This window comes from Sprattus sprattus (genome assembly GCF_963457725.1).
Source record: "Sprattus sprattus genome assembly, chromosome: 3".
In the NCBI taxonomy this organism is placed as follows: domain Eukaryota; kingdom Metazoa; phylum Chordata; class Actinopteri; order Clupeiformes; family Clupeidae; genus Sprattus; species Sprattus sprattus.
Window position 1 is genome coordinate 21,116,966 of NC_137922.1, and position 22,034 is coordinate 21,138,999.

A 22,034-nucleotide genomic window follows, 5' to 3' on the forward strand; every position below is an offset into this window, starting at 1 on the left:
CAATCAACTCTCGGGTAACCAGGAAATTCTTTCAGCCTTCAATCCAATTTGTTTCACAGTCCCATGTAACATCTTTATGCTAATCATCACATATACAGAATGTTTTTTGGATACTAACAACTATATGACCAATATTTGAAGACACAACTACAATCAATGTGGACCATACTAACTTTGCCACTTGCCATACTGAACAAACATATAACAGATCTGTATGTTATGACAGATACACATTCAGAGCCTATATTAAAGATTAAAAACATATGTATTATAAAATATATGTATGTGAAATATGTGTATTAAAAAAGAACAACACCAAAATGCTAAGTGTAGAGAGAGTGACAACTGAACGATCCAAAGCAAGGCTCAGCTTTAAGGCCTAGTTGACAGCTTTGGCTGGTTTGACAGCGTCCTTAAGCAGCAGGTAATCAGACACACAGGAGGGCATGTATGAAAGGGGCAGCCAGAAGAGCTTGGCGTCCCAGCCGGCCGAGTAGCGCTTGCGCGGGTGCTCTGCCGAGATGCCATGCACCATGCAGTTGACCACCTTCATCAGGTCCGCATCAGGTAGTTTGGCGAATTTGTCCACCATTACCTTGTTCACTGCAGAGGGTAAAATGCAAACACACACACACACACACACACACACACACATGAAATGAGGAGCCACTCATCTAAGCCAATAGAAGCCAGCTTATTTCTGGATGGGTAAACAGTGTTCAATGTTCAAATTGCATATTGATTTTGCCAGCAGTGTTTTGTGGACGGTTGTAGTGAAGTTTACGGCCACATTCAGTAGGCACTTATCCGAAAAGAAGCCAGTAGCAGAGAAGGCTTACATTTTAAACAGTCCCATGGCCTTGACATCACTGCTGGTACCAAGACTGCTCAATGAACAGGTCAACAGGTAGCTTACCTTTGGGGACAAAGTCATCGCCGTATTCCTCCTTCATTTCCTGTGGCAACTTATCCCACAGCTGTTGGACGTTCCGCATCAGGATTTCAGTGTCGGTCACATTGGTCTTGAAGAAACCTGGCTCGATGCAGATGACTTTAACACCGAAGGCATGCATGTTCAACCTATGGGGAAAGGCCAGATTCATTCTCAATGGGACGGTTGCTGTGGTTTAAAATTATGGGATGTTACGAATAGGATATGTTAAGAGGAAGCTTAATTCATCCTGAACCCAAAGGAGGCCTTTCAATTTTGATTCCTTCACATTTCAAACACAAATTGGTGTTCCTACAAAATTGTGGTTTAAAGTACATAAATGCAAATATTTTGCATTTATGTAATTTAAACCACATCAGAGATAAATAGTGCCAGGCTATAAATTCACACAATAGTGTTTTGTTCCAGCCAAAGGACTTCTAAAACCGTTTTGGCCCCACTTTGAATTAAGTATCAATGGTTACTATTGAACTTGAACACTGAATTTGTATCATCAGTATTCAAAATCAAAACATGCAGCATACATTAGCTCATGTTAAATATGTTAAGGTTAGGATTTATTTTAGGGTAAGTCCTATGTAACAAAATGCTCTTGCATGAGAATTGCATTTTATTAATACTAACTTCACCATGCTGTCATAAGAACACGTCATATAAAGTTGGACCTACATCAAGTTTTCCTACATAAAAAGGTGTGTCACCTGAGACTGTCACAGAAGCCCTCCACTCCATACTTGGAGACGCAGTAGGGACCCCCAGTGGGGGCGATTCGCCCAAACACACTGGAGATGTTCACCACACGTCCCTGCGCCTTCTTTATGAAGGGCAGCACGCTCAGTGTCACGGCGATGACCCCCATGAGGTTGACATCCATCATGAACTTGTAGTCGTCGATGGTCAGCCAATCACACTGGCCCGAGGGCACTGATACGCCAGCATTATTGACCACTCCCCACAGACCTGTAAGTGCGTAAGGATGATTAAAGGCCTATGATAACAATAATGATAAAAAACTATTGTGAACAACTTAAATACTGACAGCCAATCAGAATCCATTGAATTTTAAAGGCAGCACATTCAAACATAAAGGATCTTTCTGAGAGGCTTTCTTTATCGTTAGTGGGCGCTTTATCGTGCATGGGCGCTCATATCGTTATAGTTACCGTTGTGATTATAGTTAACGATTGCCGTGTGGACGGGCCTTAAAGTAACACTATGCAACAATTATACTTCAGGATTAGGGTTAGGATAAGCAGTTTTACCTTAAAAAAACAGCTTGAAAAAAATCGGGGCCCTACAATGACTTTTAATATGGAGAATCACCTCCGTGCCATTGCCATACCAGGGTCCATAGGCATATAACCGCTAAATGTAAGATTGCCTAACGCCGCCCGGCTTTCTACTGTCTGCCAAACTAGTAAGTAGCTTATTTGCTGTCTTGCTTTGTCTTGTGTTGCACTTGCTTGATGTTTGACTGTGTTAAGGCCGAATTATGCTCTGTTTTAGACGTAACGCCTAAGCACGTAAGATACACAACCCCCCCTTGCGCGGTAAAATACCCCGCCTTACGTGCTTAAGTGCGTCGCCCAAAATTCCTGACTATGCGACTAAAACACTACAGCCCTACACAGCTCGCAAAGGCTGTGATTGGCCGGCTACCACAGCCTTTCACGTTTCCGGGTTAATAGCATACAGTCTTTTTTAGACCCAGATATTTTTTTAAATCATGAATACCCTGCAGACCGTCTCACAAGCCTTTTCTTATGGATTAGGAACAAACATAACAGAAGAGGTCCGAAGACATGAACTCCTTTACAAATCCTTTTTAAACACTTATAAGGACGCTCAAATTACCGCGAATATCCCACTCTCACCCGCGATTGTTTGGAGAGAATGTGGTCATTCACGAACAAAGGTACTTTCATATTCATTTTCCGCCACTTGTGAGTCATGGCGATATCTTTCATTGAGTTCATATTGACGTGAATCCATCAATTGCACCAGCGAGTTTGATAGAATGAGCCCGGTCTGCTCATATACAAAAGTTAACAGTAACCTGCCGTTACCTTGTGGCCAGCACCATATACAAGCATTGACAACATGATGAGATTCTCTCGCCGTTTACCACCTCATCTTTGAATAATGTAACTCATAAACACATCGTTTTAAAGCCTGTCGCAGTCATTAAAAGATGTCAATAAACGAACTTTTGCGTCATGTGCTGTCTTTTTCGCCACTGGTACTGAATTGCCAACATTTGTATTTTGTGTAACACATGTATTCATAACATCAAGCCTTTCGCCCACTACACTTTCATGCTCCGGTAAGTTTTTTTCCTTTGTTCTGCTGCAATAAATAGGCTTACTTAACTCAAAAATAAATCTACAGTTCTGGCGTCAATTTGCTTTGCAACACGCAACACGGCTCACAAGCCTTGCAACACAGCGCTGCGTCTAAAACGAACCTTAAATCAAAACTTGTCTAAAACAAGTTCCTTGTGTAAATTACGTGCTTACGCGTTACGTCTAAAACAGAGCATAATTCGGCCTTTAGGACAGTTGTTGAGTAACTAGTTTGTCATAATGTCAAAGTCAGCACATTTCAAGAGATTTGAGAGAGGGGTGGGCAATTATTTTCCCCAGGGGGCCAAATGAGCAACTGAAAATATTTTGGAGGGCCGGGCCAAAATGCCGAACTCAATTATGCATAATATACATTTTATTTCTATATAAAAAGCAGTAAATGGCATTGTTTTGACCGCTGGTAAGAAGAGTGTATGTTATTATTTGGCAATTCAAATGTGATATAATTTATATAATTTATTCAAATTGAATTTCCAAAATGTGAAACATTTTACTCATTTTCAGTCACATTAATAACAAAGGGCATTTTGAGTTTCATATACTATTGAAACAAGGATTTTCTTAGCTTTCTAAAGACATCACATCATCTTTGTAGCCGAAATAAACAAGACAACAAGTCACTGAACTGTGTAACTGTGTAAAGACAAGTGTCCCAGTTTTGTTGCCTTTTTGACTTTATATGCCTATTCAGTGGTCCCCAAACTTTTTAGGCCCAAGATCACCAACCTTTGCCTTGGTGAAGGCAAGATCTACCTATTGAGGCATTGAGAGAAAAAGACTGTCCAGACTCCAAACTGCACTTACAGATTATCTTTGTATTAGGCCTAGTTGTAATTTAATTAAATTAAACACTTTGGTCCAGCTTTCAAATTGATGTGACCAAGAACACATTTAACCAGGGGTTCTCAATTATATCAATTATCAAATATCTCAAACTATACGTTTTCTAAGTCTGTGGGACCCGTTTTCATTTTTGATCAAAACAAAAATAATACTTCTAATCATTTTTTCTAACTCAAACTCATTGGCTTTGGCTCATTTTATGCGAAGAACGGATATAAGTCTACATTTTCATTGAGCGCACACCGTAACCCCCTCCCCTACACATTTGTGTTACATAGAGGGTATTCGGGTCCACTGGACCCGGGGCAAATAAAAGTGTGGAAATTGTAGGTCCTGTGTACCTAAAGTCAGTTTTCCTCCTGTCTGGGTCTGCTGTAAGTGTAAGTGTAAGTGTGTGTGTGTGTGTGTGTGTTTGTGTGTGTGTGTTTGCCCCGCGTGTGTATGTGAGTGTGCCTGCAAGTGTATGTGTGTGTGTGTTCGTTTGTGTGTGTGCACGCACACTTCTGTGTGTTTGTGGACCTTGTTTGTATGTAGGCTAAGTATGTGTGTGTGATTGAGTGAGTGTGTGAGTAAGTTAGAGTAAGAGTTTTGTGTTTCTGCCGCTGATGCCATTTAGGGGCCCCTGCCCCTTTAGACATTATATACCATCTAAACTTGCAAAATATGGTATAAAGATCTGGGCTGCCTCTGTGATGTGACTTCCTCATATGCTTGAAATTACAAATCTACATAGGGTAACCTGATGAGGACACCCTGAGAAAAATCAAGGAATGAGAGTTGCCCTGGACATGGCTCAGGGACTCAGTGGACACAACATCACATGCAATTTTTTTTTACATCCTACAAGCTGGGACAGGAGCTTACCATGGTGGGAACAATAAGGAAAAACAGATCTGAGCTCCCACCCCAACTGCTGCCTACAAAGAACAGGCCTGTCAACTCTTCTAAATGTACACGGCTGACGCGTCCCTGGTATCCTATGTGCCAAAGAAACGCAAGAATGTTGTACTCATGAGTACACTGCACACGGATGGGAGCATCTCTGGCCTGGTGCATCAAAAACCAGAGATCATCATGGAGTATAATGCCACAAAAGGTGGGGTGGACACCATGGACAAGCTGGTGTCTGCCTACAGCTGCAAAAGGAGGACCCTACACTGGCCACTGCCGATTTTATTTTACATGTTAGACATCTTGGCGTACAACGCCTTTGTCACCTGGATGGCACTGAACCCAGATTGGAAGAGAGGGAAGCTCCAGAGGATAAGCCTTTTTCTCAAGGAACTGGGAAAGACACTAGGGAAACCTTTTAACCCTGAGAAGACAACATGTTCCAAGAATCTCAGCCTCTGAAGCCACCTTCAGGAGGATTCAGGAGGACGATGCTGGTGCCCCAACCACCCATATTGAGCTATGTAAACTGACCTGTTTTCAAATGAAATTCACATAAATCAAACAGTTATGAAAACCCTTGCTTCATTTGTAAATTTGTTGAATTTTGTCCACTGATATGTTGATTATAATTGATTTTCTTGATTTTTGTAAAAAAAAAAAAAAAAAACGGGTAGCACTTAAATTCATAAATGTGATATAACAAAGCTAAAGGGCCAATATTAACCATATTTGCTGTTCATATTGGTTGTAATTGAGATGAAGTAAACATCTGTTGAGTATTTTACCCAAAAAAATAGTTTGATTGTACTGAATAAAGCACCCAAAAATCGAGCGGGTCCACCAGACCCGCAATACCTTCTGTGTAACAAAAATGAATACCATACAAGGGTTAAGAATCCTCCTGAGAACACTTCAGCTGTGTTCAGAGATATTTTCTGAATATGGTCTCCCAAAGTCCATAAGAACAGTTTATTTTTTTGGAGATCGACAGGGAAAGTCTCCGAGATCGTGATCCGCGGGTTGGGCACCTCTGGACTATATTAAATATTTAATGTTTTCAGAACTGTGCAAAAAAAATAATAAAAAAATAATTAAAAAAATCTAATTATCATGTAATCTTTCGCGGGCCGGTCAGAATCATCCGGCAGGCCTGGTCTAGCATATCGTTAGCGAATAGCAATTGATCCGGAATGCTTCTTTAACAAAAAAGACCAGTGAATAATCAGTGGAATAACCTGGACTCAATCCCTGCAAATAACAAGCACTTCCAGACTTGCACTCTGAGCTTGTCCTTGAGGAGATCCCTGCTGCCGTGTTATAGGGCACTCAGATATGAACAGCCCCTTGAACCCTTGATTTAAGTCTAGGGGCTGATTCGACCAGGAACACTTCCCAGCATGCATTGCACACCACCCACCCATACATGGACTCATGTAACCCATACATGCAAATGTCTAAGAGACAGAAGTGAGGTCAACGGGCAGAGAGATTCTGAAGACTACAGAAGCACACATTTGTGGAAGTGATTTGCATTAGCACAAAACACAAAATTCAGCCCTTTCAGCCCTATTTTTCCCCTGGAGAGATAGACCTCCAATCTTACTATTTATGAAGCCCATGAATTGCACTCAGCAACTGGTCCTAAATCAATCGACTCTTTAAATGCTCTTCACTAAACAGTTCCCTATGCTAACACAAACCACAACTGCAAAATTGTCTGTTGCTGATAAACATGTCTATCTATGATTACTGGTTCTATGTGCCATATGTCTGTCTTGCCATACATGTGGTGTGTGTCAGTGTGTATGAATCTACATTGCTAAAGAGTAGGAAAGGTTTTATCTCATTTTCTGTTTGTGCACAGCTTTAATACCCAAACCAAAGACCTCCACTGCAGTGCTATCTTACACAGTTCCATAGAAACGGGGCCACTGGCAACACTGTTTATTTGTATTCAACCCTGTTCACCCTCCCCCAAACGTGTGCTTTTGTGAAAGCAACTGTGAATAAGACTTGGCGGGGTTAAAGAAAAGGGAAGATCTCTAAGTTGTTACTGCAACATATTGAAAATAAAACTTACATTTTGAGTTTCGAAATGATTATGCCATGGGTTCACAATCCCTTTCCGGGATCCCCTTACGCCTTTCATATCTTCTTTTAATTCCTAAACTCGGCTCATCAAGAGTATGTCACTAATGGTATCTGGACTGAGAACCGCTAAATTATGAATTATTATTAGTTTTATGGTGATTCCCAGGGATCAATATAGCTTTAGTAAAAGTTAAATGCAGAAAAATATGCAGACTTTAAACAAAATCACTAACTGAAACATTTTCCGTCTTATACACCTGTATATATTTCTTTTAGAAGCAATAATCAATCAATCAATACATTATTCGATCTCACTCTCTCACCTTTCTCTCCGACTTTGTCCTTGATGAGGGCGGAAGCCTTGTTAATAATAATAATCAATCAATCAATAAAATAATCAATCTCCCTCTCTCACCTTTCTCTCCTACTTTGTCCTTGATGAGGGCAGCAGCCTTGTTTATGCTGTCGTTGCTGCGCACGTCCAGGTGGAGGGTGGTCAGACGGTCAGAGCAAGCTTTCCTCAAATCCTCCTCGCCCTTCTCCGTGTAGCAGGAGGCGATGACCCGGAAGCCCTTTGAGTCCAGGGTCTTGGCCAGCAGCTGGCCGAAGCCTGAGTCGCAGCCCGTCACGTACACATACTTGTTGCCCTTGTCTGGAACAGTGCTGAGCTCTTTAAACCAGCGGTAGACATAGTAGAGCAGCAGCAGGCCACACAGGTACAGGAACATGGCTGAGGAGAAGGAGAGTGGGGTAGCTAGGTGAGATTAGGTCTAGGAATGTGTGTCAGAGCAAGAGAGAGAGACAGAGAGAGAGAAAGCATGTGTGTGTGTGTGTGTGTGTGAGAGAGAGAGAAAGCATGAGGGTGTGTGTTAGAGAGTCACTGGCTTGTGACCTGCAGTTCCTGACAGTACTTTTGATGTCACCAAAGATTAAAGCCTCAGCCACAGACACCACCAGTAGGAGACTTCAATTTGAATCACCCCTCAAAATATGCCATAATGTCTGCTGCTGACAGGGCAGATCAAGACCAGATCCTAGAGTTAACTGCTATCTGTGCAAACCTACTGCACCCAGTGTAGATAGCAAAATTCACAGTATTTGAGTGTGTTTGTTTCGAATATTTATAGCCTAGTGTCATTTTTAAACATTCTGGAGATATTACTGCTATGAACTACAATACTGTTGCAGCTTGTCATTTACATTGTCGTTTGTAAATTTACTTCGTAAGCCTATAACGACACTGAGAAGCAACGGTTTCAAACATACAGCTATAGCCTACATTGTTGAAAAGAGAGAACACTCGTGTTTGAAATTTCAAGTTCAGAGGATGAAACTGCGTTTTTGAGAAACTACTAGTGTGTCAACCACAGATTGAATAGTGCGCAGTTGAATATTTGTTGATGAGATCCTGAAACGCCTAGGGTCTAGTAAATAATCGACTTGCACTATTTCGATAGTTTGAACTGTCTCGAGAGGAGTAGCAGTTATTTATGTATTTAGTCGAGAGTAAAAGGTGTTTGGCTCCATGGCTCTTTAGGCAAACCAGTTGCAAGTGTGCATTTTATAAAATAAGTTACAATAAGATGCAATTGCCTGTGAGTTGTGCAACACAATCTGAAAACATTTCCTTTGCTCTAGCCTGCGCAGTTCAATATGACATTACACACTCTTTTGGCTCGATAATGGTGATGCATTTACACTGATAAAACAGTACATTTAGATACGATGTAAGCCTGAATAGTCAAAGAAAAACTTACCAAAAACGTACCTACCAGCTTTCTGTTCGACTTGTCGACTGTACTTTAGCACTACTCTGTTTTAACGGGGGCGTCGATGAACTGTGCTAACCAATCAAAAGGAGAGTTGATATCTTACAATGAAGTCTGCAACACAGAGTTCTTCTTCTTGCGTGCATGCCACTGTGCCATATAACGCTATTGCCTTAATTATTAAGTTATTGCCAACTCAAATCGTTGTTTCTTTATTAAAATGTTGTTGTTTCAATTTACCATTGCATTTCTACCTCCACTCCCCTAATCATGTGAACCTTACTAACCCTATAGTACCGTGCAATATGGTTAACCAGCTATTTTAATTTGAGTTATACACAGGTATCCAGGTATCTCACTGTCACATGTAAGTACATTTACATTTACATTTTACAAGAGAGAGAACAGTCAAGCTACTAGACATCTAGTGTAACAATAAATACTATTTTACATTAGAAATAGAAAAAGTGCAAGTGCAAGTTAAGTCCTAGTAAAATTGCAAGTTGCTCATAGCCAGCAACCTAACCAATAACAACTTCCCAGGTAGCATTCTGACGTTGGGCCAACGTTGGTCCAACGTCAGTGGTTGTGTTGGCCCAACGTTGGCTGCTGACGTTGGCCCAACGTAATTTTGTCCATTGGCCCAACGTTGGCCCAACCATTTAATTAGACCATCAGCAGACCTTTTGCCAACCCTAACCCAACCATATGCCAACCCTAACCCAACCATATGCCAACTTATAACGCCTGCCCAGCCAACCCCAAATACACCTAACCAACGCTTTGCCAACCCAAAACCAGGGCTGTAGTCTACGTGATACGCAGGTATACGCCGTATTACCACTTAAAACGTTCGTGGGTTTGCGTATATCCACTAAAAACTATGTCTCCACTAAAACCTAGGCCAGGGGGGAGCTGTGGCACCGACCCATCACAGACAGTATACCCACCACAGAAAACTAGACTACAGCACTGCCCAAAACCTACCTTTTCTAAGCAGACCTTTTGCCAACCCTTACCCAACCATATGCCAACTTAAAAAGCAATACCAACACTATGTTAACCTTCTAATCTTAAACTGACTGCTTATTTCAGCAGAACACTCATCTTGACATTTTTGCCACCTTTATGATTAGTACAGTAGGCCTAATTTAGATATGACTTACTGCAATGAATTTACCAATCTGCCCTGAACTTGTAATCTTAATAGTGATATACCAACACACGATTAAGGGTTCAAATAAATACATTTAATAACAAACATTGATTTAATAATACACTTTTTATTATTGATGAGATCCTTCCTTCTTTGGAATCCTTTGATCAATCAGTTCTGCTCCTATAAAAATAACAGAAATTGTTTTATTATTTTGTTTTGCTTGCTCAAAATAACTTCATCATAAGAACATGTGTTGGTAAACAAGAGATTACGACATTTGTAATATTAGGACTGTGGACTAATGACTAAAAAAAAACTTACAATGTCAGATAATTCAGACTCAGATTCACTCGATGGAGGATGTGTTGTAGGATGCACCTGCCTCTCTAAATTGAGGAAAGAAATTCAAGTTAAATACTTAATATTTCACCACTGTGATAAGTCAGCAATATAAGCATACAGCCAATTAGAAATCTTTGTTTGATTGGTTGTTGAAATCTGTACCCTTTTCCGATCTTCTCTTCCTTCCTCCATTTCGATCACCGCTGTATTTCAGCCATGTTTTTATTCTTTCTTCAGCCTCTGCCGTGGTGAATTTGGAGGAATGGAGAGTGACAGTTAATATTTTGTGAAAGACAAACAAGATATTATTTATTCCACCACCTCTTGAAATCAGTTTTAGAAACCACTGATTTAGAACATGACATAAGTGTTGTTCTGTAGGGTAGATAATATAATGAATGTGTAGGCTACCAACCTTTCAGCTAAATCATTGCTAAGAGTTTCTGGCATTATCCTGTTCACGATGTCCTTGTGGTTGTCCAACCCAAACTCATGAGATGTTTTGCCTATGAAAAGAAATAGTTGTGCATACATGATTAAGCTTGTCAAAAGGTGGAAAATAACAACACTATACACTCCCATCATTCTGTAGTGGAGTGAGTTCAAGAGGTGATTTCAAGAGCTATTTGTTTAGACACTATATTTAAAACTATTCATTCTATTTATGCGTGTATTCCTATTTATTAATGTATTTATTCAATGGCTTATGTATGGTATTTATTGATCAGCAACTTGCATTTGATCTTAACCTTATTTCTTAACCTAAATGCACATAACCTAACACATTTGCACAGGTTACAAGTTTACAGTAACTAGCATAAACCATAAATAGATATCTCATTTACAATAAATACATTCAAATATCCAATCAATATGTTCAATGTTCAAAATATCAAAGTTCATTTCATTTCTTCTTAAAATAAAAACATGTAAAGTCTTACGGGTTTCGTGGGTCTTCAGCTATGAAGCTAACAAACTGTCACTTGTGATGTAGAATTTGGTTCTCTCTAGTTCGGTGGGAAGCTCGCCATCCAGTTGTCGTCTTTCAAGGGGTATTAAGTCAGTCGGTAAGTCAGTAATAATTCAGTGTTGATAACTACACAAGGACAATCCTCGTCTCGATCTTCAAGGGTACGATATTCAAACAAACATCCTTGTACAGACATCAAGCAGATCCTCTGTAGTTTCACTGTAGCTAGCTGGCTAGGCTACACGTTAGCACTCCATTAGCATAACATAAATCATAAATTACAACTTGTTACTACAACTGTACTTTTTCAATAAACTCATATAAAACAATTCAACTTCTAAATATCATCAAACTGATTTTTCTAACTAATTGGGTCATCAAGACGCTAACTTGTTGTGAGTTGAAAAAGTTGTGACCGTAAGCTTTATGAAACCGTTTTTCTCTGAATGTCAACGTCTCTTTTTTCCTTCTTTCAAAATAAAAGTTGCGCGTGCTATTAGGCACGCACTACGTCCTGTAGAGGGCGCTCCAACATTACATTTCATTTAATTTATTACAATTAATTCATTAAAACAATATTATATGCTAAATTCCTAAAGTACTTATAAATATATACTAATCAGTCCAATACAAAATGTATTAGACTTTAATTCACTATTTATTCATATCAGAATCTAAAATATGTTTTGTTTAACCTTGGTTACAAATACTTCAAATATCTTCGCAGTCTAAAATTAATGATTTAAAGCGACAGGCACCCATTTCAGTTAACCGCACATCATGAGAATATAATGTTAGCCTATATTATGTGAGAAGGCCTCCATCAAGGGTAGGCGTACCCTAACTATAGGCTAAAACTGCCTTGTAATTATTCAGATCATAATATTGTATTTCAAAGCATCCAATCATGGACAAATGAACACATTTTCGGATCATAATATTGTATTTTAAAGCAATCAATCAATGAACAAATGAACACAATCTCTAAAATCCAGGATTGGTTGTAAACGTTGGGCGTACGTCACATAGGTGAACAAAAAGTGGCCAACATGATCAACGTTGGGCATATGGTATATGGGTCAGCAAAACACAACCAACTCTACCAACGTTGGCCCAACGTTGGGCATACGTTGTACAGGTCAGCCAAAAATGGCCAACTGTACCAACGTTGGCCCAACGTTGGGCATACGTTGTGTGGGTCAGCCAAACACAGCCAACTCTACCAACGTTGGCCCAACGTTGGGCATACGTTGTGTGGGTCAACCAAACACAGCCAACTCTACCAACGTTGGCCCAACGTTGGCCCAACGTTGTACAGGTCAGCCAAAAATGGCCAACTGTACCAACGTTGGCCCAACGTTGGCCCAACGTTACATAGGTCACCCCAACCTAGCCAACCAAACCCAACGTTGGCCCAACGTCAGATTGCTACCTGGGTTCCCAACCAAAGATACAACAACAACGCACAACTTTCTAGAGACGGCTGCCAGAAATCCAAACTTGAGATTCGTAAAGGCATTCTTTCACGCTGTAACGGCCCGCAAATGCTAAATACAATATTACCAACTAGAAAACATGAGCAGTGGGATACAACATCGACAAAACTGCCTTTGCAAGCTTGGGTTTTAAGCTGACACGTTCTTTCAGTATTTCGTTGAATACATCATCTCCAAATGCCTAAACAGTGCTCCAGAGCCACCCCCTCCATACTCATGTTGGGCACCAGAGTGGGTTGCCGCTAGCAGAGACAACAGATAACAAAGATACCTCAAGATAGACCTCAGTTCAGCCACAACCACCGGTTTGCTTTTTCCTCAGACTCAGACAACTCCTCCAGGGTAGTTCAGTTCGTAATAAAAGTTTTTTGGCCATAAAATGAGAAATCAGTCCAAATAGTTTAACTGCAGAAGACATTGGGCCGCTGGGCAGACAAACAGCTGCCAAACGCTGCTCCCAGACAGGACGTAGCATTGTGTCCCTATCCAACTTTGCCATTGTGTGTTTGTTAGTGACTTGAACATACATTGGAATATACACTGTTGACTGAGTAGTTAGGCCTTCTTGGCCATGATCATACAAGCCCACCATACCTAAACTGTAGCCTCAAAACACTTGTATATCAGTGTCTTTGCTTGCATTCTTTAATTTGTAAGTGATATAAAAAAAAATCAAACACTATCACTGTGTGTCGTCCAGAAACACTCCTGTGACTGATATTTTGAAGAGTAAAGGTAAAGGTCTGGTATTTAGCTTACACTTTTATTCAAACGACTTACAAAAGCATGCTGTGATGACCGGGAAACAGACACAGGTCAACCCTTTAGATTGGCAGCAATGCTAACCACTGTACCACTAACACCCCAAACAATGACAATGTGCACTGAAAATCCTAAATGCAGTGGCTCATTCAGTGCACGATACACACCTAGCAGGATGTTTCTGGGCAGGTATCTGGAACTAGATCTGATTGGTTAAGTGTCTATTTAAGAGAAACAGGATGTTTATAAACCACTGAGAATGAGATCCAACCAGAGCAGACTGGAGCAGACAGCTTTACACTTACATTCCACAAAAGGTCTTCTTGTAGTGAACCCGATCTTGTGGTGTCAACCACTAGATGACAGCAAAGAGTCTCATCAGGCCCCTTAAAAAAACAATGGACCGTCCTTGCATTAGGTATGGGATTCAGAAGGGTGTTATGACTATAAAGTTCCATTTCAAAAAGCTTTCAAAGACCTTTTCCCAACAGTATTGAAGTCTTCACTATGAGTGATCACTGCCATGAACAATCATAACACCTGTCATCATAAATCATAATAACTCATCTTAAATCATAAAACCTGTCTCTGGCCCAAGCTACTGTCCCTGCGTGCTTTAAAAATACCTCCATCGTGCCGGTGCCAAAACACTCCACTGCAGTGAGTCTAAATGACTTCCGCCCTGTTGCACTGACCCCCACCGTCATGAGGAGGATGGTCCTGGCTCAGCTCAAAAGCTGCTTGCCACCCACACTGGACCCCTTCCAATTCGCCTACCGTAAGAATAGGAGTACGGAGGATGCCATCTCCACGGCATTACACTCCGCCCTTTCTCACCTGGACAATAACAACAGCTATGTGAGGATGCTGTTCATTGACTTCAGTTCAGCCTTCAACACTGTCATCCCCTCCAAACTGATCATGAATCCCAGTCACCTGGGTATCAAACCTTCCCTCTGTAACTGGTTACTGGACTTTCTAACCAACAGACCCCAGTCTGTTAGGTTAGAGAACCACACCTCCTCAACCCTCACCCTGAACACAGGCGTGCCACAGGGCTGCGTGCTAAGTCCTCTTCTCTACTCCCTCTTCACCTACGACTGCACACCTGTACATGGTTCTAACACCATTGTCAAGTTTGCAGACGATACAACGGTGATTGGCCTCATCAGCGACAACGATGAGTCGGCCTACAGAGAAGAGGTCCAGCACCTGGCGCTGTGGTGCGCTGACAACAACCTGGCCCTCAACACCATGAAGACCAAAGAGCTTATTGTGGACTTCAGAAAGAAAGATGACGCACACACCCCCATCCATATCAACGGGATGGAGGTTGAGCGTGTTGCCAGCTTCAAGTTCCTGGGTGTCCACATCTCTGAGGACCTCTGTTGGACCCTTAACACCTCATCAATAGTTAAGAAGGCACACCAGCGTCTCTTTTTCCTGAGGAGACTGAAGAAGGTCCATCTGTCTCCTCAGATTCTGGAGAATTTCTACCGCTGTACCATTGAGAGCATTCTCACAAACTGCATCTCAACATGGTATAGCAGCTGCTCTGTCGCCGACCGTAAAAGTCCGAGCAGGTTCAACGTACGAGCAGGTTCAAGAACAGCTTCATCCCTGTGGCTGTCACCCTACTGAACTCTGCTCCACGGGGATAGCGATGTATATATGTATATATCATATTTATTCAATTATTCCACTTTACATATGCACTCTGCACTTTTATTGCTATTTTGCACTTCTGGTTAGATGCTAAACTGCATTCCGTTGTCTCAGTACTACGCTGTGCAATGACAATAATGTTGAATCTAACTAATCTAATCAAAAACACATCGCATATCATATGGGTATGTTTCTGCTCTTCACATATAATGAATAGTTAAGCTAATAGCAGTTTGATGAAAGACCCAGAATATTGATCCTGAATGGGTCATTGAACGGCTAATAAAGGCTTCCAAAGTAACATAATAAAGAATTTGAATAATGCTAGGAATAGGTATAGGCTATGGGAAGGCTGATAGAGAGAGTGAGGGCAGTGACCTTTTTCTGAAGAACTGCTTGAGTGTAGCCAGAATCTCAGCAGAGTTAATATTTACATTCCAGACTTTGTTTGATTAATTGGCCCCCTTTCTGTTACCATGTTTCCTCAAATGGCAGACACATGTGCATAGTCACCAAGTCTCTTTCACACAGACAGGGAAAAGAGGAACCCATTTGGTTAACACACATTGCCCTTTTGATTTATTCTCTGCCATATTATGCTAATCTGACTCCTGATCCATGCCAGATGAAGGCTAAGTCCGGGTCTTACTCAGCAGGGGTCTCGGATCGGGTCTCCATTATACTACATGGAGAACCAACACATGACGGTCTTAGACCTCGGACAAACCTCTGGTGATGGTTACTCACTGTTGCCTTGATGACTGTTTTCCAGGAAAACCTTCCTAAAGGCAAAAAGGGAGATTGAAAGAGATGTGATAGACAATCCCGTGAGGGAGAATCCATACATTTTGCAAATGATTATTTATATTTCAACAATTTTAGCATTTAGACTGATATTTGTATTAGAAATTATGCAAATTGCATGTGTAATTGTGTAAAGCACGTCATATGAATCTTTGAGGAGAACTGGTGTGATTCATTTTTTCCTTGAGAATACAATGTATTGGAACAGTGATACTCCCTGTTCTTCTTATCTCTGTAACTCGGTTAAATAGACACTGCCTGTAAGAGAATTCATCTGATTCTCAATGCTTGCTGTTTACTCTGTGTGTCTCTGATCCTTCTGCCGACGACTGATCTCATTAGACTGGTTATTATCAGATTTCCATCACAAGCTGGTGTCAGAAGTGGGATCGCCCAACTGAGGTGTCTTTACCCGTGAACTAGTGGGGGACTGATCATCCCAGGGAAAATCCCTGACCTCAAACTCCTCACAAAAAAAACAAATGAGATGGAGCACCTCTGACGCGGGCTTGTGCAGCCTCTGCGATGTGATTTCCAAAACGAACTGGTGAGAATCTGAAATAGTTATTGATTTCCCTGCTTATTGATCCCTCACTCTTGCCTCTATAACTCTTGCGGACTATAAGCCTATTCTTAACCAAAGGTTTAGTAGAAACCTGGGTTGACACTGACGAGTGTCTCCTAAGGACGTGTTGTAAAGTGTCTGGAGGGTAAACACCGAAAAGACCTGAGAAGGGGGGGGGGGGGGGTGGGGGGGGGGGGGGGGGAGTGAAAGTGGACTGAGAGAGAAATAATTTGTTAAAAAAAGAGGGAATATACATTTATGTGTGTATATGTAACCTAACAGTCAAGATCAGTCAAAGGTAATAGAAGTATAAATCAAAACAGAAAAGGTTTCTTTATAGGAAGTAAGAATACAATAATCTAATCTAAAATAGCTTAAATATATTTATTTAAGTATGGGAAATTGTCATAGCACTAACACCAAGGATCATGGGAAAGGTGTAGACTATTTCAGTGTGAATGTTAATTTTATGAGACAAAACTATGGGGAACTATATTGTTAAGACAATATGACATAGTGGTTGAAGAGATGGGCTCTCCTAACGGAGGCAGTTTTAGTATGAGACTAACTCGATCAGTTAAAACTGATCTGAAAAAAGGTATTTAATCAGAGACTTTGGTTAGACTCTCCGAAAAAACAAGCTGACTAGAAGTGACTATAAAGAAATGTTTTCAGTGATTAAAAAAAGCTCTTATCTTTGGTTGGTAAGATAAGTGCCCTTTGAAATATACCACATGTTTCAGCTTCAATGCAATTTGCATTCAAAGTTACATTTTTTCTCAAGCTGCCTCTTTGAAGAGTGAGAAAGTGAACTGATATAAGAAACTGCATGACAACCTCACAAAAGATTCTGCATTTCTTAGGCTCCCATTTAAACTCAGTGGTAGGTGAAAATTCACCCTAGGTACCTCATATGGAATCAGATCAATGCCATAAATATTTTGTAATCTGTAATAGATTTTGTATCTGTAATATAGATTTTGTATCTGTGAAACCATCTACACTTTCAAAACCTATCTACAGATACAGATTTCAAATACGAAATGTATCTACACTTTCAAAAACTATCTACAATTTCAAAAACTATCTTCACTTTCAAAATCTGTCTGCAGATATGGATTTCAGTTACGGATTTCAGTTACGCATTACGGATACGGATTTCAAGTACGAGTTACGGATTTCTGTCGCCATCACTCAGTGCTTGAAAATCGCACCAATTATATTTACTTTTTCCTGTCCCAATGCTGCCTAATGCCTCTTGAACATAACAGGGTACAACTTTTGTTTGTTTCACAACATGCATTATATTAAACACTTGTGTGCATAGATCTTTAAATGTGTAGACGCATCTTTAAATGCTTAAATAGATATTACATTCTGAAAAGTTGAAATATTTTGCTCCAACAGCTGGAAATCAAGCATCTGGAAGTCATCAGCATCTGCCTACGTATACAATTTGTGTTTACCCTAAGCTCAGATGTGTCAAGCTGAAGCGGACATTTTTGGTCACTCACTTTAGCAGAGGGGAGCAGACACACATACACACACACACACACACACACATACTGATTGATTTTGCTGTGATTGTCAGCGTGTTGTCTTTGCATTGCTGAGTCACTGACCCTACGTTGACGGCACTGGCCGGCCGGACACTTACCTCTGCGGCGGCATACTGACCCTCCTGTCCTCCGATATCACGTGGAGAGTGTGTAGAGTGGACCCAAAGCATCCACACACAGCAGAGGCTCAACCGCACCTCTCCAACTCTGTCTGTCTCTGTCTCTCTCCATGTGATCATTTCAGGTGAAGCCAGTCGGGTGGATGCATGTTTGCAGCAACACCTCTGACTTTTACAGGAGGATATTTGGTGGTCAAACTGGCCTAGTTTATTGGCTCTAGCCTCCGTGGACAGGGACAAGACTAGGACACCATCTCAGCTCTTGGGTGGTGGTTTGGTGGAGGTTTCTGCGACGGGTAGTTTCATACAGTCCCCGTAGTACCTGACCCTGGGGCAAACCTGGCCCGGGCCTAGCAAGAATCCTGTGGAACTTTTCTGAACGCATCTCAGACATACCAACACAATGCCAGGGTCTGTAAAGTTACGAAGTATCAAAAAGTTTGGGCAAGAAAACAATGCCTATGACATAGCAGATGAAGGTGAGTGGGACCATGTCATCATATTGTTTTATGTATAAAGATGTTTAACAGTTGCTGTTGTAAGGTGTAATTTCAATTCATGGAACGTGCTTTGTTAACCATGTGAACTGTGATGTGAATGTGGACCAGGACCTTTGTTAACCATGTGAACAGGTATCTTCAGTGATTAGTTGATTAATAGTATTCATTACTTTTCTTTTATAGGCCAAAATGGAGATTACATGTAAGTGACTAACTCAATTTTACATTGAAATTAATTAATTGTATAACATTATGAGCATTTGATATTGTTTTTCTCTGCATTTTAGGACAATGTCGACATCAAAAGACACCAAAAAGTAAGTTTTGTTGTAAGTTGTAAGTTTAATGTGTTTTTGTTCATGCTAGTCTTACTTGTTTCTCTGTTTCTTTCTCAGATCGAAGGACAAGAAAGAACAACCAGCCATCCGGGTTGGGTTCTTTCAACTGGTAATGCCAGACAGATTTTCACCATATTCTCTTATTTTCACTCAATTCAGATTTTTACATCAAAACCTTTCATTCTTGTGCACAGTTTCGCTTTGCCAGCTGCCGCGAAATTATGATGATGATCACAGGCAGTCTATGCGCTGTTGTGCACGGTTCAGCGCAGCCGTTAATGCTGCTGGTTTTCGGGATGCTAACGGACACTTTTATTGAGTATGACATCGAACTACAAATGCTTGAAGATCCGGGGAAGCACTGTTTGAACAATACTATCCAGTTTCGTAATCTCACCGACGAAGAGAACTTGGAGCAGAATATGACTAGAGCTTGCGGGTAAGATACGTCTCATAACATGACTGTCTATAGTCAGGCCTGAGAATACTTCAAAACCACCACTTTCCAATGCATATGGTGTTTTCATACAATAAAAACCATATGTTCTGTTTACCAAACATTGAAAGCTCACCTGCTTCAGTGAACAGTGACATCCGAAGTTTAAATGTCTACGACTATCCCTTATTATTTTACATGAATGGTATTTATGAAATGAACCCGTTTATTTTCAGCATTTTAGACATTGAATATGAGATGACCAACTTCGCGTATTACTATGTTGGCATTGGAGCAGCTGTGTTCATTCTTGGATATTTTCAAGTAAGTGAAGGATCTCATGTTGCCTCAGGGGAACACCTGACTTTTACTTTCTTAAAGTGTAACTGCAACTTAAAACGGGGTTTATTTGTTTAATCTGTCGACTAAATAAGAGTAAACACATCAATGCTGAAGTAGCAGTCAACCATTAAAGGCACCCAGTGCAACTTTCGAGGCTTAAAAATAAACATTAAATTTCTAGTCTTTTTCACACGTAGTAAGTTTCAATAACTCCATACAATTACATACCGACATTCAATCAGCAAAGATGAGACGTCGTTGTGTGGTGAGAACTGATAGAAAATCGTAAACAACAACAATCGCCGCCATTTTCTTTATTTTTTGTAACCTACAATAAATAAAGCAGGCTTCCAGTCAATGGAAAAATGGCTTCTCCCCACTGGCGATTGTTGTTGTTTACGATTTTCTATCAGTTCTCACCACACAACGACGTCTCATCTTTGCTCCTTGAATGTCGATATGTAATGGTATGGAGTTATTGAAACTTACTAAGTGTAAAAAAGACTAGAAATTGAATGTTTATTTGTCATTGAATGTTTACATAAAGTTGCACTGGGTGCCTTTAAGGAGGTACTAACCATTTAGTACCTCATGAAATGGGCGGCTCACCTCTTTGGTATGAATGAAGGACTTAAGAGTCGTTCATTTTAGTAGTGTGCCAAAATGCCACTGCCTCTCCTAAATCCACTCCACTCCCCTTTGCATAAGCAGTGAGACCCAGCCCGTCACAAGAGGGACCATATATATTGTATGATTTCAATAGTATGTATGATTTCAATTGTATGATTTCAATTCACAATAGTGTGTTTTAACTGGATTGCCCGTTGCTTCTCAGATCTCCCTCTGGGTGACTGCAGCTGCGAAGCAGATCCAGATCATCCGCATGATGTACTTCAGGAAAGTGATGAGGATGGAGATCGGCTGGTTTGACTGCAACTCTACGGGGGAGCTCAACACACGCATGTCTGAGTGAGGAAAACACACACACAGACGCACACACACACACACACACACACACAAACACACACACACACACACACACACACACACACACACACACACACACACAGTACACACACACATAGACACACACACATAGACACACACACACACACACACACACACACACACACAATAGCTTTCAGCAAATACACTCGGTTATTAACACAAACAAAAATCATTTAAAGGAAGGAACTGAGTGTAAAAGGGCAGAATATGGTAATATCTGAATATGATTTAACCAACACCACCTAATGGTCATGAAGGTCTAAAAAAGTTAAATGAGTCTCAATGTATGGTTGCCCTAAGTATGTTAAAAAAGCTATCTTTCCATAAAAAAAGTCAAAGATGGGAGCACTGATTTAATGTAGGCACATGAAACAACTCCTGACAGTGTCCCTCAGGACATGCTTGACGTGCATGACACAAACACACACACACACACACACACACACACACACACACACACACACACACACACACACACACACACACACAAACACACAAACAAACACACACACACACACACACACACACACACACACACACACACACACACACACACACACACACACACACACACACACACACACACACACACAAATACATGCACACAAACACACAGCTGCAACACCACAAAAAACCCTCACAACATCCTGGTGGAATCACAATTTTTAAGAATTCCTGCAGGAAGTTGGGAAAAATACCCCTTGCAATTTTGGAGAATTCCCACAGCAAATTCATTCACTTTTGGCCACAACAAACCCTCGCAAGATCTCAGAGGGACTGACTGCTTTCTATCTCTGCTGCTCTTCTCTCCCTTTAAGTGACATCAACAAGATAAATGATGCCATCGCGGACCAGGTGGGCATATTCATCCAGCGCTTCACAACCTTCGTATGTGGCTTCCTCATGGGCTTCGTCAAGGGCTGGAAACTCACCCTCGTCATCATCGCCGTCTCGCCACTCATCGGAGTGGGAGCTGCTCTCATGGCACTGGTAAGAAAGAGGAAGAGTGTGTGTTTGTGTGTGTGTGTGTGTGTGTGTATGTTTGTGTGTGTGTGTG

General features: G+C 40.9%; 2 protein-coding genes across 3 annotated transcripts in view; one reads left to right on the forward strand and one right to left on the reverse strand.

The window, feature by feature from the left end:
• Positions 1–15: 15 nt before the first annotated feature.
• Positions 16–8,979, reverse strand: LOC308361917 (retinol dehydrogenase 7-like). 2 transcript variants are annotated; one of them, XM_080834399.1, is made up of 5 exons: positions 8,916–8,979; positions 7,559–7,873; positions 1,654–1,912; positions 917–1,080; positions 16–603 (listed from the first exon to the last, which is right to left on the reverse strand). In XM_080834399.1, the coding sequence occupies exons 2-5, from the start codon at positions 7,869–7,871 to the stop codon at positions 380–382; spliced, it is 960 nt and encodes a 319-aa protein (XP_080690525.1). In that variant the 5' UTR covers positions 7,872–7,873; positions 8,916–8,979; the 3' UTR covers positions 16–379. The 2 variants fall into 2 exon arrangements, with proteins under 2 accessions (XP_080690525.1, XP_080690524.1); XM_080834398.1 differs by having other exon boundaries at positions 8,901–8,944.
• Positions 8,980–18,756: 9,777 nt separating this feature from the next.
• The window catches only part of abcb11b (ATP-binding cassette, sub-family B (MDR/TAP), member 11b), a gene marked incomplete at both ends in the record, with an annotated part of 30,130 nt that continues 26,852 nt past the window's right edge, over positions 18,757–22,034 (forward strand). The window contains 7 exons of the mRNA XM_080835399.1: positions 18,757–18,832; positions 18,962–18,977; positions 19,249–19,300; positions 19,386–19,630; positions 19,864–19,951; positions 20,805–20,938; positions 21,796–21,967. Of these exons, the coding sequence (XP_080691525.1) occupies positions 18,757–18,832; positions 18,962–18,977; positions 19,249–19,300; positions 19,386–19,630; positions 19,864–19,951; positions 20,805–20,938; positions 21,796–21,967 (783 nt within the window). The remainder of the gene's footprint in view (positions 18,833–18,961; positions 18,978–19,248; positions 19,301–19,385; positions 19,631–19,863; positions 19,952–20,804; positions 20,939–21,795; positions 21,968–22,034) is intronic.

Bases quoted from the DNA above. Each gene is read 5' to 3' on its own strand.
- LOC308361917 (XM_080834399.1), bottom strand. From the start codon at position 7,871: ATGTTCCTGTACCTGTGTGGCCTGCTGCTGCTCTACTATGTCTACCGC. The intron at 1,913-7,558 runs GTGAGAGAGGGA...ACGCACTTACAG, and splicing joins GGACAAAGTAGGAGAGAAAG to GTCTGTGGGGAGTGGTCAAT. The intron at 604-916 runs GTAAGCTACCTG...TACCCTCTGCAG, and splicing joins CGATGACTTTGTCCCCAAAG to TGAACAAGGTAATGGTGGAC.